The 15306-nt window shown below is 44.6% G+C and overlaps 1 protein-coding gene across 3 annotated transcripts in view; it reads right to left on the reverse strand.

Moving 5' to 3' along the window:
* Positions 1-15306, reverse strand: part of MYH11 (myosin heavy chain 11) — a 127914-nt gene that overhangs the window by 43488 nt on the left and 69120 nt on the right. For all 3 annotated transcript variants that reach the window (XM_061401201.1, XM_061401200.1, XM_061401203.1), the window contains 3 exons: positions 12441-12584; positions 2909-3004; positions 641-759 (listed from right to left, as the gene is read on the reverse strand). In XM_061401201.1, coding sequence (XP_061257185.1) covers positions 641-759; positions 2909-3004; positions 12441-12584 — 359 coding nt within the window. The remainder of the gene's footprint in view (positions 1-640; positions 760-2908; positions 3005-12440; positions 12585-15306) is intronic.

Raw genomic sequence — 15306 nt, forward strand, 5'->3', positions numbered from 1 at the left:
GAGCCTCTGATGTTCTCGCTCAGCCAGGGTTGTACCTTCAGGACCTGACACGGGACTTTGATTATTCCAGTACTGGATATACAGGGGATAAAAAAATGGATGGATGGGTGGATGGAAAAGTCCTTCCCTGAAAGCCAACAGGAAGTTTAGGTCTTCTGAGCATGAGCCACCCATTATCCTTGTTGGGCACATGCAGTAAATGGTATACTTTCCTTCACCACAAATTGGCTTTGCTGCATGGTTGATTAACAGACCCAAGTTTGGTTAGGTAACAGATGCATGAATGGGTGGGTGGGTGGATGGATGGATGGGTGAATAGATGGATGGGTGGATGGGTGGATGGATGGATGGATGGATGGGTGGGAGGGTGGATGGATGGGTGGGTGGATGGATGGGTAGGTGGATGGATGGATGAGTGGATGGATGGATGAGTGGATGGATGGGTGGGTGGGTGGGTGGATGGGTGGATGGATGGATGGGTGGGTGGGTGGAAGGGTGGATGGGTGGGTGGGTGGGTGGAAGGGTGGATGGATGGAAGGGTGGATGGATGGGTGGATGGATGGATGGAAGGGTAGATGGATGGAAGAGTCTTCAGGAATAAATGACAAATGCAGGAATAAATGGCAAATGCATCACTTACCTGTTCTTTGGTTTGAGCCTTCTGCACCACATCCCGCCCAACTTTGATACGTGGGGTCAAGATGGATCTGGTGAAATCTGTCACATTAATTCCCATGAGGTGGCAAACTTTCTGAGCCGCTGGATGGAGGAAAGAAACATATTAAGTGCATCACAAAAGTGAAGGCTTGGAAAAGAAGGCATATTGCATGTGATATCTGTGACCTGTGGATACACTTTTTTCTCGATGTGGAACATGACAGTGACCACAGCATGAAAGAGTCCTATAAGCTGCTGTCATTAGTGGCCTCACCCCCAGCGTCTTACCAAGAGGCAGTGATGGGGCCGGGATGGAGGTGTGCCCCAACTGGGGGCTTCGGGCCAGAGCCAGGTTCAGCTCCTCGCTCTTTTCCCACTTCTTAGCCATGTGCTTTTTTGGAAATGCTACTTAACTTCCCAAACTCTAGCTTGCAGAAATGGTCAGCTATTTGGTATGTTGTTTGATTGTCAATGGGATTAAATGAGGTAGGTATATACCTGACATATAGTTAAATTCAATAAGCATTTGTTCTGCCATCCCAAGATATATGTGGCAATATATGCAGAGAGAAAAATATTGGAAACAACTTAAATGTTTGTTCACAAGGGAACAAACAAATATATCACGGTATTTTTGTAAGTATTTTTTCTCTAGAAAAAAAGTTGCAAGATGATGTCTATAGTGTGATATCATCCATGTAAATAAAAAAACACACTCACAAAACACCACTGTATATTGTTCAGATATATGTGTGTGAGGGTATAAACATAAGACCAGAAGGGTATCTGGTAAAGTACAATTGTGCTTGTCAGGAGGTTCAGGGAGAAGAACGAGACCCAGCTGGGAGAATGAGAGACGTCAGTCTTGTCTATACTGTGTCTCGTTTCATTCTAAAGATAAAGAAGTATTCAAAAATAGTCACAAATGTCTATTCTGAATGGTGGACATGTGGGCTCTCGTATTCATGTAGTTCTGCATTTAAAAAGGTTTTCTCAAAAAAAAAAAAAAAAAAAAATCCAACGTTAGCTGCTTCCTAAATGTGAGGACTAGCGACATACAATGGTCTGGAATGGTGTGAGGTGGACGATAGATCGTGTAGTTTTAGGATTTTTCCCCCCGTCTTTTTGCAAAGGTGCTCTTTTCATTTCTGTTTCCCTGAGGGTCTCTCCTCAGAATGAGATTTTCTTTAACTTGCCATTTTGGGGAGTGTAAGACATAAGAAACAACTGGCAGTTCAAAAGGGAGCTTGGAAAAGCAGCCCAATATTGAGACAGGGGTGTTGAGGCCACAGGTGAGCAAGCTGGGAACCTGAGTCATCCTTCTGGATCAGCCGCCAACAAGCATGGTGGTATCCAGCCATCTTTTTGAAACACAAAACACTGTTTATTTGCAGGTAGGGCTGTCAGATTTAGGAAAAACATACAGGACACCCAGTGAAACTTGAATTTCGGATAAGCAATGAAGAATTTTTAGTATAATTATGTCCCCAGTATTGCCTAGGACATACTTACAATCAGAAGTGTTTATCTGAAATTCAAATTCCACTGGGCATCCTGTGTTTTATCTGACAACCCCACTTCAGGGAAACATGAGGTCTGTATCCCCAACAAGACCATACACGGCATAAGAAATGGGGTGGTGATTTGGGAGAATGGCATTGAAACATGCATAATATCATATATGAAATGAGTTGCCAGTCCAGGTTGGATGCATGATACTGGATGCTTGGGGCTGGTGCACTGGGACGACCCAGAGGGATGGTATGGGGAGGGAGGAGGGAGGAGGGTTCAGGATGGGGAACACATGTATACCTGTGGTGGATTCACATTGATATTTGGCAAAACCAATACAATATTGTAAAGTAAAAAAAAATAATAATAATAATTAAAAAAAAAAGAAAAGAATGGGGTGGTTCCTTCTCATTTCTCACTGTATCCCACTGCCCGGCATTTAGCAGGTGTTCAAAAATACTCGTTTAACAAAATAAATGAGTGTGGGGTTTTAGAAGAGGTACTCCCTAAGGGTCCTATCTCATCCAAAACCTAGTTTTTTCCCCCCAACACTCTGACTGGAGAATTTTCCACGTAGGATTTCAGCAGTGAAAAGTTTGAAAAAAGGATCAAGTGATAGCAACCCAGTCTAGTTCTTATTAACACCCCAGATATCCTCAGCCAGAAAAATAACCAAGACAATGTGATCTTTCCTCCCGTCACCAAAGTCATCAGTTATCACAAAAAAAGCAGCAGGCACCTGTGTTATCCGGCATGGAAGCCTGGTCTGTGTTTCTTTCCTTCTTGAAGACAATATTTCCGAGTTGCAGGACAGATGACACCACCCTCAATATGGCTGGAGTGAGGAGAGAAGACCAGATGAGACAGAAATGCCAACATCAAGATCCAGAGTCTGTAAGTCACCGAGGACCCGGAGGCGGCCTACAGCTTTCCCCGAGAGACTCCGTTCTGAGCCTTTGTCTAGTCTTGTTCAGTCACTAACTTGTGTCTAACTGGAAAAAGCCAAACAACCCAATTGTGCTAAGAGGAGAGAACAGAATATTTTTGGATTGTTGCTAAAAAGCTTGCGCTACAATGGAATTGTGTGCAGGAGGGCATGGAAATCTATAGCTTGTGGACCAAATCCAGCTCATCACCTGCCCTTGAAAATAAAGTTTTATTGGAACCCAGCCAAACTCATTCACTTAACATGCTGTCTATAGCTGTTTGCACGCTAAATGGCAGAATTCAACAGTTGCCATGGAAATCGTATGGCCTGCCTGGTAAGGCTGAAATATTTACTATCTGGCCCTTTGATACATCAAGGAGATTGAATGATTAACAATTACAAACAAACAAACAAAAAATCCTGCTGTATCTCACAAACATGAATGCTGAAGGAAGGCCTCCAGATGCAAACAAGAACATATCACATAAATCCATTTAACAGGCACATCTATGCTGCTGGAAGTCAGGACGGTGGTTATCCTTGGCTGGGGAAGTTACGAGAAGAGGCATGAGGAGTTTCATGGGGGTTGGTGGTGTTTGTGTTCTCTTAGTTAAAATAGGCACCAGTTACGCAAGTGTGTTCGGTGTGTAAAAATTCATCAACTATATACACTTACACACAACCTTCTAAATGTAAATTTTACATCAATAAACTATATCTAAAGAGAAAACAGAACCCTGTGCTTCTGAGCATGCTCTGGCTGGGTGTGTGAACGTTCATGTTGGGATGAAGAAAGGGGAGTCTTCCACTGGTTGTCGAGGCATCTCCAGACAAAACAGTGTGTTGCCAGACCCTGGGAACCCTTCTGACGCCAGACTCAATCCATGCCGCTGTCAAAATGGTTTCTGAGCCTGAAATCCTCCCAAGACCACGAGTTCCTGGAGCTCAGGGGGATGTCCGATCTTCTTTATATTCCCCTAACCTTCTCCAGGGTCCAGACACATATGGGGGAGGGAGGGTAGATGGATGGATGGAAAATGAAGTGATGGATGGACGGAAGGAAGGAAGATGGATGATGGATGGATCAGTGTATGGTTAGATAATAGATGGATGATCAATTAGTGGATTGATCAATATAGATAGACAGAGGATGGAGAGATGGATGGATGGACGGATGGATGGACGATGAAGAGATGGATAGATGGATGGATGGATGGAGGACTGATCAATGCAAATACTTGGCTTTAGATTACCTGAGGTGCAGATCACCCAGGATTTCCAAGAAGAAATCACTGTTTCAAGAACAAAACATAGAGATTCCAGCCTACTCTGATTCCTCAGGCCAAATTAGGGATGACAATCTTTTTGGGGGGGATTTTTTGGAACCTTTTGGGACCTTTTGGGCTTCCCTGATAGCTTAGTTGGTAAAGAATCGCCTGCAATGTGGGAAACCCTGGTTTGATTCCTGGCTTGGGAAGATCTGCTGGAGAAGGGATGGGCTACCCACTCCATTATTCTTGGACTTCCTTTGTGGCTCAGCTGGTAAAGAATCCACCCGCCATGCGGGAGACCTGGGTTCCATCCTTGGGTTGGGAGGATCCCCTGGAGAAGGGAACAGCTATCCACCCCAGTATTCTGACCTGGAGAATTCCATGGACTCTATAGTCCATGGGGTCACGATAAAGCTTTACTACAACTGTTCTCACACGTTAGGGACCCTGGCCCAGCTCAGGAGGAAAAAGGCCTAGACCACCCACCTATATGCTCCCACTCACCACTGGAGAAACTTTCCTCTCAAGTGAACAAAGTTTCTGTCAAAAGGAAACAGCTGAGGCAGTTTCTTTAATAACATCTATGAAGGGGCTCTATAAACCATCAGGTGCAATACTCACAGTTCTTAAAATGAAAGTCTAAATGAGGGATTGCTGAAATGCCTGCATTATAAGTAGTGAAACTCAGGATTTCTCAGCCCAGGCACTAGTGAATTTTTGGCCCAGATACTTGATTGTGGGGGTGTTTAGCTGCATCCTTGCTGTCTAACCACTAGATGTCAGTATTGCTGTCTCTGTGTGCAGTCGCTAAATCACGTCCGACTCTGCGACCCCACAGACTGCAGCATGACAGGCTTCTCGGTCCTTCACTATCTCCCAGACTTTGCTCAAATTCCTGTCCATTGAGTCGGTAACGCTATCTAGCCATCTCAGACTCTGTCAGTAGTGCTACCCTTTCCCAAGTTACGACAACCAAAAATGTATCCAGACGTTGCCAATTGTCCGCTGGGGGCCGCCCCCCCAACCTTGGTTGAGAACCCCTGGTCTACATGAGAAAAGCAGATCGATGGGGACTGCAGGGACTCATGGGGACCCTGTATGAAAGGCGACACCCGAAACTCCAATCATGGCCACAAGGGAGGCAAACCCAGAGCTGCCAGACCTCTGCTTTTTCCAAAGATGATGGGGAAACCCAGATTTTCATGTGAAATCTACCCAAGTTTAAAATTAACAACTTGGAGACTTCCCTAGTGGTTCATAGGTTAAGAATCCACCTCGCAATGCGAAGGACGTGGGTTTGATCCCTGGTTGGGGAGCTAAGATCCAACATGACAGGGGCAACTAAGCCTGTGCACCACGACTAGAGAGCTGGCATGCTGTGACCAAGAGCCTACATGTTGCAACTAGGACCCAGCACAGCCAAGTAAATGAATAATAAATTTAAAACTAAATAATAAAAAATAATATAATTAACAACTCTAACGTGGAGGTCGATCTCTTCTGTGGGCTCCGGTGCTGCCAGTTTGCACTTCCTTGTGTAGATAACACAGTCAGAAATGACAGAAGAGCAGTCACCACTCCCAGGTCAAAAGAGCTGGTGGGCAACAAAGCAGCAAAGTGGGCAGGGCTGCCCAGATGGTACAGGTGGCGAGGCTGGGGTCCGGGGCAGTGGTTGAAAGCATGCACTCTAGTGTTAGGGTGTCCTGAGTTCAAATCCTAGCTTCATCTTGCAGAGCCTCATTTTCCCCATCTGCAAAATGGACAGAGTAACAGAAGTACCTGCTTCATGAAATTTATATCAGGAGAGATGCTGCAAGCCATAGGCCTGGCCCAGTGGGTACTAAACAGCAGTTGACTGGTGGCCATCAAAGAAGTGACCACCCAGAACCTGCAAATGTGACCTTATTTGAAAAAAGATCCCTGCAGAGGCAATTAAATGAAATAAATCACCTTAGATTAAACTGTGTGTGTGTGTGCGCACGCGCGTGCATGCGTGCACATGCTCAGTCATGTCCCACTCTCTGCAACCCCATGGACTGTAGCCCATCAGGCTCTTCTGTCCATGGGAGTCTCCAGGCAAGAATTCTGGAGTGGGTTGCCATTTCTCCCTCCAGGGGATTGTCCCTGGATCAAACCCAGGGATCAAACTCGAATCTCCTGTGTCTCCTGCATTGGCAGCTGGATTCTTTACCATCAGCACTGCCTGAGAAGTCCCTAGATTAAACTGGTGGGCCTTAAATGCAGGAGGCCTGAGTCCAGTCCCTGGAGAAGGGGATGGCAACCCACTCCAGTAGTCTTGCCTGGGAAATCCCACGGACAGAGGAGCATGGAAGGTTATAGTCCATGGGGTCACAAAGAGTTGGAAATGACTGAGAGACTAACACTAAATTAAACTGGTCCTAATTCCAACCACAAGTGAGCTGATAACAGAGAGAAGTCACACAGAGCAGAAGAAGCATGAAGAAGAAGGCAGATTGGGGTGATGCGTCTACAAGCCAAGGACTGCTGGCAGCCACAGAAGACAGATGACTGACCCGGGATGGATTCTCCCTCAGAACCCCTGGAAGGAACCACCCCTGGCCACACCTTGGTTTCAGACTCCTGGCCTCTAGAACCATGAGAGAATAAATTCCTTCTGTTTTAAGCCACCAAGCAGGGGGTCACTTGTTACAACAACGACAGGAGACTAATATGCCACCCTTAGTACTGAGAAGCAGGAAGCAGGTTTCTCAACATGTAACAGATGCACCACCTGTACACAGTAAGTACAGAGAGTGACCCACCCACCAAAGCAGGAGATGTTAAGAGACACAGGTTCGATCCCTGGGTTGGGAAGATCCCTTGGAGTAGGAAATGGCAACCTACTCCAGTATCCTTGCCTGGGAAATCCCATGGACCAAGGAGCCTGGCAGGCTACAGTCCATGGAGTTGCAAAGAGTCAGACGTGACTGAAGCAACTTAGCACGCAGGAAACTTTTAAAACATTTCAATAGTTAGGGACTTCTACTAATTTATTTGAAATAGTATAACCAGGACATACACTTAGTGATTTTACAGAAATTGTTGTTTAGGACAAAGTCCAGAGTGGATGGAACTGTGGAAATCTACTCTCTGTATAAAAATATTCAGTCAGTGATGATATAGGTGGAACCCAGAAGTGGCATCGACTGTGAATGACTGACATCTGAAAATGGACCTAGATAGCCTCAGGGAGGATCTGAGGGCAGAAACGCTGGAGTTAGCTGCTGGGAGTTCACACCCTGGCTGTGTTATTAGCAGCTGTGTGACTTGGAGTCAGGTATTAGCCTCTCTGGGCCCCCACTTTGCCATCTGAAGGCCCATAAGAACACCTACTTCATAGGACTGTCATGAGGGTTAAATGCATAGTACCTAAACCCAGGGACTTCCCTGGTAGCTCAGCTGGTAAAGAATTGGCCTGCAATGTGGGAGACCTGGGTTCAATCCCTGGGTTGGGAAGATCCCCTGGACGAGGGCATGGCCACCCACTCCAGTATTTTTGCCTGGAGAATCCCCATGGACAGAGGAGCCTGGCGGGCTACAGTGCTTGGGATTGCAAAGAGTTGGACACGACTGAGCGGATACCACAGCACAGCACAAAGCACCTAAACCCACACAGTGCTCAATAAACAGCAGTTGCTATGATGTCATCATGATTACGATGGTCTTACACTGCTGCTAGCTCTCTGTGCAACCTGGGCAAGTACTTCTCTCTTGCTAAGGTCCAGGAGCCAGAGGAGACTGGTCACCTGGGCCCTCATGCCACTCCAGGGCTCAGCTCCCCATTTTCCTTTGACCTTTCTGGGGAGAGTTGGGAGCAGCCCTAGATTTATCATCAGGGTTGGTATACACAATGGCCTAAGTCCATGCCCCACTCTCATCTTTTTAAAAAATATTTCTTTATTTTAATTCATTTACTTATTTGGCTGTACTGGGTCTTAGTTGCAGAATGCGGGATCTTCAATCTTCATTTCAGCATGCTGGATTTTTTTTTAGTTATGGCATGAAGGATCTTTAGCTGAGGCGTGCAGAACCAGCATGCAAACTCTTAGCTGCAGCATGTGGGAACTAGTTCCTTGACGGGGGATCAAACTCCATCCCCCTGCATTGAGAGTGTGGAGTCTTAGCCACTGAACCACCAGAGAAGGCCCTGAACACCCTCATCTTTTCCTTTTTAAATTTTAAATTATAACTATATATTTTTTATTATTTATTTTGGCTGTCCGGGTCTGAGCTGTGGCACACAGTGTCTTCAATCTTTGCTGCAGCGTGCGGGATCTTTAGTTGTGGTAAGCAAACTCTTAGTTGCCGCATGTGGCTTTAGTTCCTGGACCAGGGATCGAACCCTGGCCCCCGGCACTGGGAGCATGGAGTCTTAGCCCCTGGACCACCAGGGAAGCCCTCACCCTCATCTTAATGCTTGCTCTATAGGCATACCAGGGCTTCCCAGGTGGCACTAGTGGTAAAGAACCCGCCTGCCAATGCAGGCAGGTGGAGACGTACGGCTCCTACATCGGGACTGTGGAAATCTACCCTTTGAGTAAAAATATTCAACCAGTGATGATATAGATGAAACTTGAAGCGGCATCAATTGTAAATGACTGACACTGGAAATGGATCTAGACAGTCTCTGGGAGGATCTGGGGGCAGGGGCTCTGGAGTTAGATGCTGGGAGTTCACACAGCTGCTAATAACCCAGCCAGGACATGAGCTCCCAGCAGCTAACTCCAGCGCCCCCGCCCAGAGATCCTCCCAGAGACTGTCTAGATCTGTTTCCAGGTGTCAGTCATTCACCGTTGATGCCGCTTCAGGTTTCATCTGTATCATTACTGGCTGAATATTTTTATGCAGAGGGTAGATTTCCACAGTCCCATTGTAGGAGATGTACGAGACGTGGGTTCGATCCCTGGGTCGGGAAGATTCCCTGGAGAGGGAAATGGCAACCCACTCTAGTATTCTCGCCTGGAGAATCCCATGGACAGAGGAGCCTGGCGGGCTACAGTGCATGGGGTCTCCAGAGCCACACGGGACTGAGGTGACTTAGTGCGCACACAGCATGCTGCAGACATCCCACTGCTCTATTATTTATTTATTTGCTTTCACGTGACTATGCAGGTTGTCTGCCTGTGTGCTCAGGTGCTGTCGTGTCCCAGGCTTTTGTGACCCCATGGACTGTAGCCCACCAGGCTCCTCCGTCCATGGAATTCTCCAGATAAGAACACTGGAGTGGGCTGCCATTTCCTTCTCCAGTGCTCTGATACTCAGCACTTTCCTTTACAATCTCACTCCTCTCTCCTAAGATTTACTTTATCTTAAGTGAAAAAATCAGCTTTTCTTGCCATAAATAGATGGCCATGATTAAAATAAATACATGGAAAATAAATCATACTATCAAATGCTAGCAAGAGGCTGGGACCTGCCCAGGGTGCTCAACTTGGGGTCTGCTCTCCAAGGTTAAAAGGGTGATGAACAAGTGCCAGGGAGGGGATGAAGACCGCATAGATGCCAAACTGCTCCTCTCTGTGAAAGTCATCAGATGGACGGAAAAGGACTAGAGAAGGGACCACCACCTCATGGTGGGTTTCTGCATCACTTATCATCTAAAAAATGACTCCACATTGTAGAACATTCTGGGTTCCTTCTAACCTTGGTTTCCATACCTTGGTTCTGACATAGACTTTTTTTTTAATTTATAGAACAAAACCCACCTTCCCACATACAAAAACAGAGCACAGCACATCATAAAGTGGGGTTTGGGATTCCATGAGACCCAAGAATGAGTCCCAGCCCCATAAGTGACTTGCTGTGTGTCTCTTCTGTGTGTATCTTTGATTCTCTGTGCCTCAGTTTCTTCATTTGCAAACTGCGGTAACAACAGTCATCTCCTAGGTTTGTTGCAACATTAAATAATGTGCATAAAGCACTTAGCAGACAGTTTTGTCCCCTGATGTCTTCACTTTAAATATATTAGAAGCACTTCCACATAAGGTAATGTCTGAAAGGACTCATTGTTTTCTTTCATAAGGTCAAACAATAACTGAATAAATCTTCTATCAATTAATATTTTAGTTTGTTGCAGTTTTTTATTATGTACATAAAACTGAACATTCTGGTATATTTTTGGTACGTTTTTTAAAAAGGGAAGTTTACCAAATACCTGGCCCAAAGCAAGTACTTAGTCAACAGCTGCATTTTTCTAAAAGCAAAGATTAGAAGTAAAATGAACTCATGTTCCAAATAAAATGAATCATTCTTGGAGAGCCGATGTCTTTCAGGAAGGGATGCTGTAAGCACTGGATTCTGAAGTGGGATCCCAGCCAAAAGCCACAAAGGCCCACCATCTGTTATCTGACTCATGGAATCTTCTTGTTTTCAGCCCCAAGTTATCTCTGGAGGAGCTGCCCGTCCTGCAAAGTGCAGTTGCCCTGCATTTTGGCAACTGTAGCCCTCGTTCTGGGGCTTCAAAGAGGGTGCGAACATGGCAAGAAAGGGAAAATTTCCACAATCTTGTCCTGGTGTTTCCCAAAGAGATTAATCTTAAATATTAAGGCATATCTAATTCAGAAGGAAACGTGTTTCTCGCACAGTATGGAAACCAGGAATGTCTCTATGAGCTTTCCTAGTCTGAGAACCAAATGTGTTTCTTGGTCATTGGTATGATGATATTGATCAATACTGACCCATCGCCAGAACTGCCTTTCCAGGAAGAACCCAAGTACACCCACTGCCGCAATTACTTCCCCTCCCCTCCACCTACCTATTCTTGATAAGGCCAATAACCTCTCTACCTCCAGCTTCAAGAATGGAATAGAGACCATAACAAAGAGATGTAATAGAGCTTTCTACAACCCTGGCTCATTGTGAGTAGTTCAGGATTATGCATGTCAACCTAGACAATGAGACTTCATTAAGGGACTCAGGCAAGGAATCCACTCTGCTCATTTCTGCTGGACATAAACCCAATGGATGTAAGGGCTGGAGCTGCAACAGCCATTTTGTTGCCCAGAAACTATCACCTACTTAAAGACAAGGTTACTGAGATACCAAGTTCCAAAGACATTCTTAGAGTCCCAAGAATTTGCTGTTCATGAAGCCAGTATCCCTGAATTTTCCAGCTACATGAATGAATCATTTTACTTTTTGCTTAAGCCAATTTGGTCAGTTGTGGCCAAAAGAGGCCTAACATAGCCACTTTTCTAAGACAGCAAAAAGCCACCTAAAGTAATACTAATTTTCCTTCTTTTCCATTTTTTTTTTGAGTGGGGAATTCAGAGAGCAGAAATCTGTCCCGACCAAAGAAAAGTCCCTAACTTATTCCAGTGGTACTGAGGCCGGAAAGGCAGGGCTGGGCCCGAGGATGGTCTCCTCATACACAGACATCAGGTGGAAGGCAAAGTGACCTCCCTGTTTTGCATTTAATCAGGCCATGATTCATGGAGGAATGGCATTAGCACAGAAACTTTGTGACTATGAACAAGAAGCTCTGACCAAGAAAACCGAGGAGGAAATGCAGTGAAGTGCAGGGGTTGCCAGTGACCCTATCTGACCCTCCATGTGTGGAGCCTGACTAGTAAAGGGAAACTTAAGGGAATACAGCTCTTAAAGTCATGTAAAGTGGCTTCAGAGACAAGTGCTCAAGACCAGGGACTGATGCTATGGATGCAATCCAGGCCACACTTCAACCTTCCCCTCAATGAATATCCCACCCTTAATCAAAAAGACCCACCTATTTAAAGGGCTAAAAATAAAAGGGGGATCAAAAAAAAACCCTGCAGGGCACCCCTCATTTGCAAGGTACCTACACTCTGTGTTGAGTGTGTAACTTTCGACTCTGCCCTAAATAAACTGCTTCGCTGCTCCCTCTGCTCCTCAGCCTCAGTGTGTGTGTGTGTGTGTGTGTTCATTTCTTTTTTTCCTTAGTACCTCATGTTTTTCGCCCAAATTCTTTTGGACAAGTTGAACAAGAGCCTGGACATTTGATAAAGCATTTCTGGGGTCAGTACCCAGAGCAGGAACCCAGAGCAGGTCTCCCTCCCCAAGGTGAAAAGACTTACACAGCTGCTCCTCCTCAGTGAACCCCATGATGGCCATGGCCTCCACGGTTTCATTGAACATCTCATCATCCTGGGCGGCAGGGATGGGCACAAAGCCATTGGAGAGGAATGTGTAGTTGTTGAAGCCTTCCAAAAGCAAGTCATCTAGAAGAACAGGAAGATGGGGGGGTGGTCAGGAAAGACACTTCCACTTTGAACAGGAGACAGGGACCTGATAAAGGGTCTGGTCCATCATAATTTCTTTCCCTTTCCAGAGACTTGGACAGTTCAAAGCTTCCCTCTGTTTCACTGCATAGAAGTGATCACTAGCCATCACCCGCCTCATACAGTGGTGAAGCTTGTGCACTGCCCCAGGGTGCCTGGCAACTGAAATCCAGCCTTGGCCCCACTTCCTTAGCCAGGACAGTGGTGTCTACTCAGAGGAAGGAACATCTTTAGCTCAGTCTCCCAAAGGCATCTTGCCTTTAGGAACAAAGCTGTCTGAAAAGTTAGATTAATATTTATTCATCCATTTATTAAACTTTTATAAAAATTAAACATGCACACAGATTTTAAATATCAGTGACTGAGCTACAGATATGAAGCTGGTACTAACAGCCTGAGAAATGCAACTTGCAGCTTCTCGTCATCACTGGTAGGATAGAATTTGACAGGAACTTCACGAGCATCCCAAGGAAGGAGAAAGGCACCCTTGTTTTGCAACGTTCATCAGCATTTGTTCCTGAATCACCCCAGTGTTCCTTCTCTAATAATCAAATAATTCTCTAGCCATATATGATTTTACCATATCTTTTTGGATATCTAGTTAGCACTGTGATTTTTGTTCTACGTATGTTGTGTAATAGTTGATTCTGTCCTATCCTTATAAAACACGTTAAACTTAACAAATACTTTATGAGAAAAAAAATATTACTATCAAAAGGTTTATAATAAAAACACCATTGCTTGTCCCATCCTTTATCCAACTCCTACCTATAGTAGTTACCTACAGTAACTGCTTTTTATCTCTTTTAACTGTTTTTTTCCTGGTAGTTATCACTATTTCTCTATATAATAGGCTTACTATATATTATACTGGTATATCATATTAATGACTACTTCTGGATATGGGTTAGATACTGCCCATTCACTTCCTGCTATGATAGAAAAAGATTTAGTGCTCTTACATCCTCTCTCTTCTCAAACTATTTCTAGCAATCAATGCATGCTAGGTTACTTCAGTCATGTCCAGCTCTTTGCAACCCCATGGACTGTAGCCCTCCAAGCTTCTCTGTCCATGGGCTTCTCCATCAAAGAATACTGGAGGGGGTTGCTATTTCCTGCTCCAGGGGATCTTCCTGACCCAGGGATTGAACCCATGTCTCTTATGTTTCCTGCATGGGCAGGCAAGTTCTTTACCACTGGTGCCACTAGGAAGCCCCTGTAATAATAGATAAGGCTTATATCAGGGGTTGGCACATCTGGTCTGCTGGTTGTCTTTATAAATAAAGTTTTATTGAAACACAGGCACCCCCATTTCCTTGTCTATCGTCTATGGCTGCTTTCATGCTACAATGGCATCCAGAGTTGAGTAGCTGCAATAAAAACCATGCGATTCTCAAAACCTATATGGACTATTTGGCCCTTTAGTAAAAACATTTGCCAACTCTCTGTTTATGACACTTATTAAATATTGTTCTCTATAAAGCTGTATTCTGTAGTTACATTTCTTTGTTGTTATTCATCCCTTTCTCCCTCAAATTTATAATTTATTCTTTTTTCTTACACCATTTGCATTTATGACAAACTCCAATATATCAAGTGTCCTCTTTCAGATCAATCGTTAATTAGGCTGGATTTGATTATACTTTTGGAGGGAATTCAGCAAGATGCTTTACTTTTTAAGCGAAGGGCTTTCATGGGTCAAGTCACTTGGAAGCTACTTGATAAAGTCGAGGTTAAATTGACCCAAGATGCCAGTTAACTCAAGCCTTTGGATTAACTGAAATGCTTGATTAAAGTCACAAGGATCTGAGTCTTCGCCAAGATTTCATTATCCAGACTGAGGATATCTTTAAAAATATTCAGTTCTCTCTAAAACCCTAACCTCTTCCCAAACCTATCATCAAGTATACAAGTGGTTCCTAGGAATTTTAGTTAGCCTTATCCCTGCTCGATTTCTGGAAGCCTGGAGGCAGAGCACAAAACTTGAACCCGTTTCCAAACAACCAGACTGTTGACTTTGGTGGCACAGAGATGGAAGAAAAATATAAACATTTCTCTCTGGGCCACCCCACAGCATCTGTGCTGTAGCCGATAGTTTACCTATTTGCCACTGTGTAACATCCATTCCACTCCCCACTTTTATCCAAAATTTCCCCAGATGCCAAGTATCAAGATCAAATCATGAACGCTGCTCCCTCTAGTGGTGGAACGTTACAATACACCTCATCACAGCAAAGGTACCAGTCCAGGCATACTTCTGGTAATTTTCCTAGCAAAATAACTAACCCCAGGTCACAAAAATGATGGGAAGCAAAACTTGTACTGTTCTCCTAAAATTTAGGATTTAAACTTATTACTATAATGTAGAGCATACTATGTACCTATATGACAGGTATATTCCTTTTTTCAGAGTTAGTAAAGATTAATTCTTCTGCATGCCTAGAATATATTATATAATTTCCTACTGGAGTCTGGCATACAGTATAGTGTTTCTATGTGAAAAATGTTTTTCCTACAACAGAGAGCAGCAAACTACAGCACAGTGCGTATTCCTATTTTTGTAAGTAAAATTCTACCATAATACAGCTATGCCCACTGGTTTAGCATTGCCTATGGCTGCTTCTGCACTTACAAAGGCAGAGCTCAGTGGCTGTGACAAAAA

This window comes from Bos javanicus, chromosome 25, assembly GCF_032452875.1.
Source record: "Bos javanicus breed banteng chromosome 25, ARS-OSU_banteng_1.0, whole genome shotgun sequence".
Classification (NCBI taxonomy): Eukaryota; Metazoa; Chordata; class Mammalia; order Artiodactyla; family Bovidae; genus Bos; species Bos javanicus.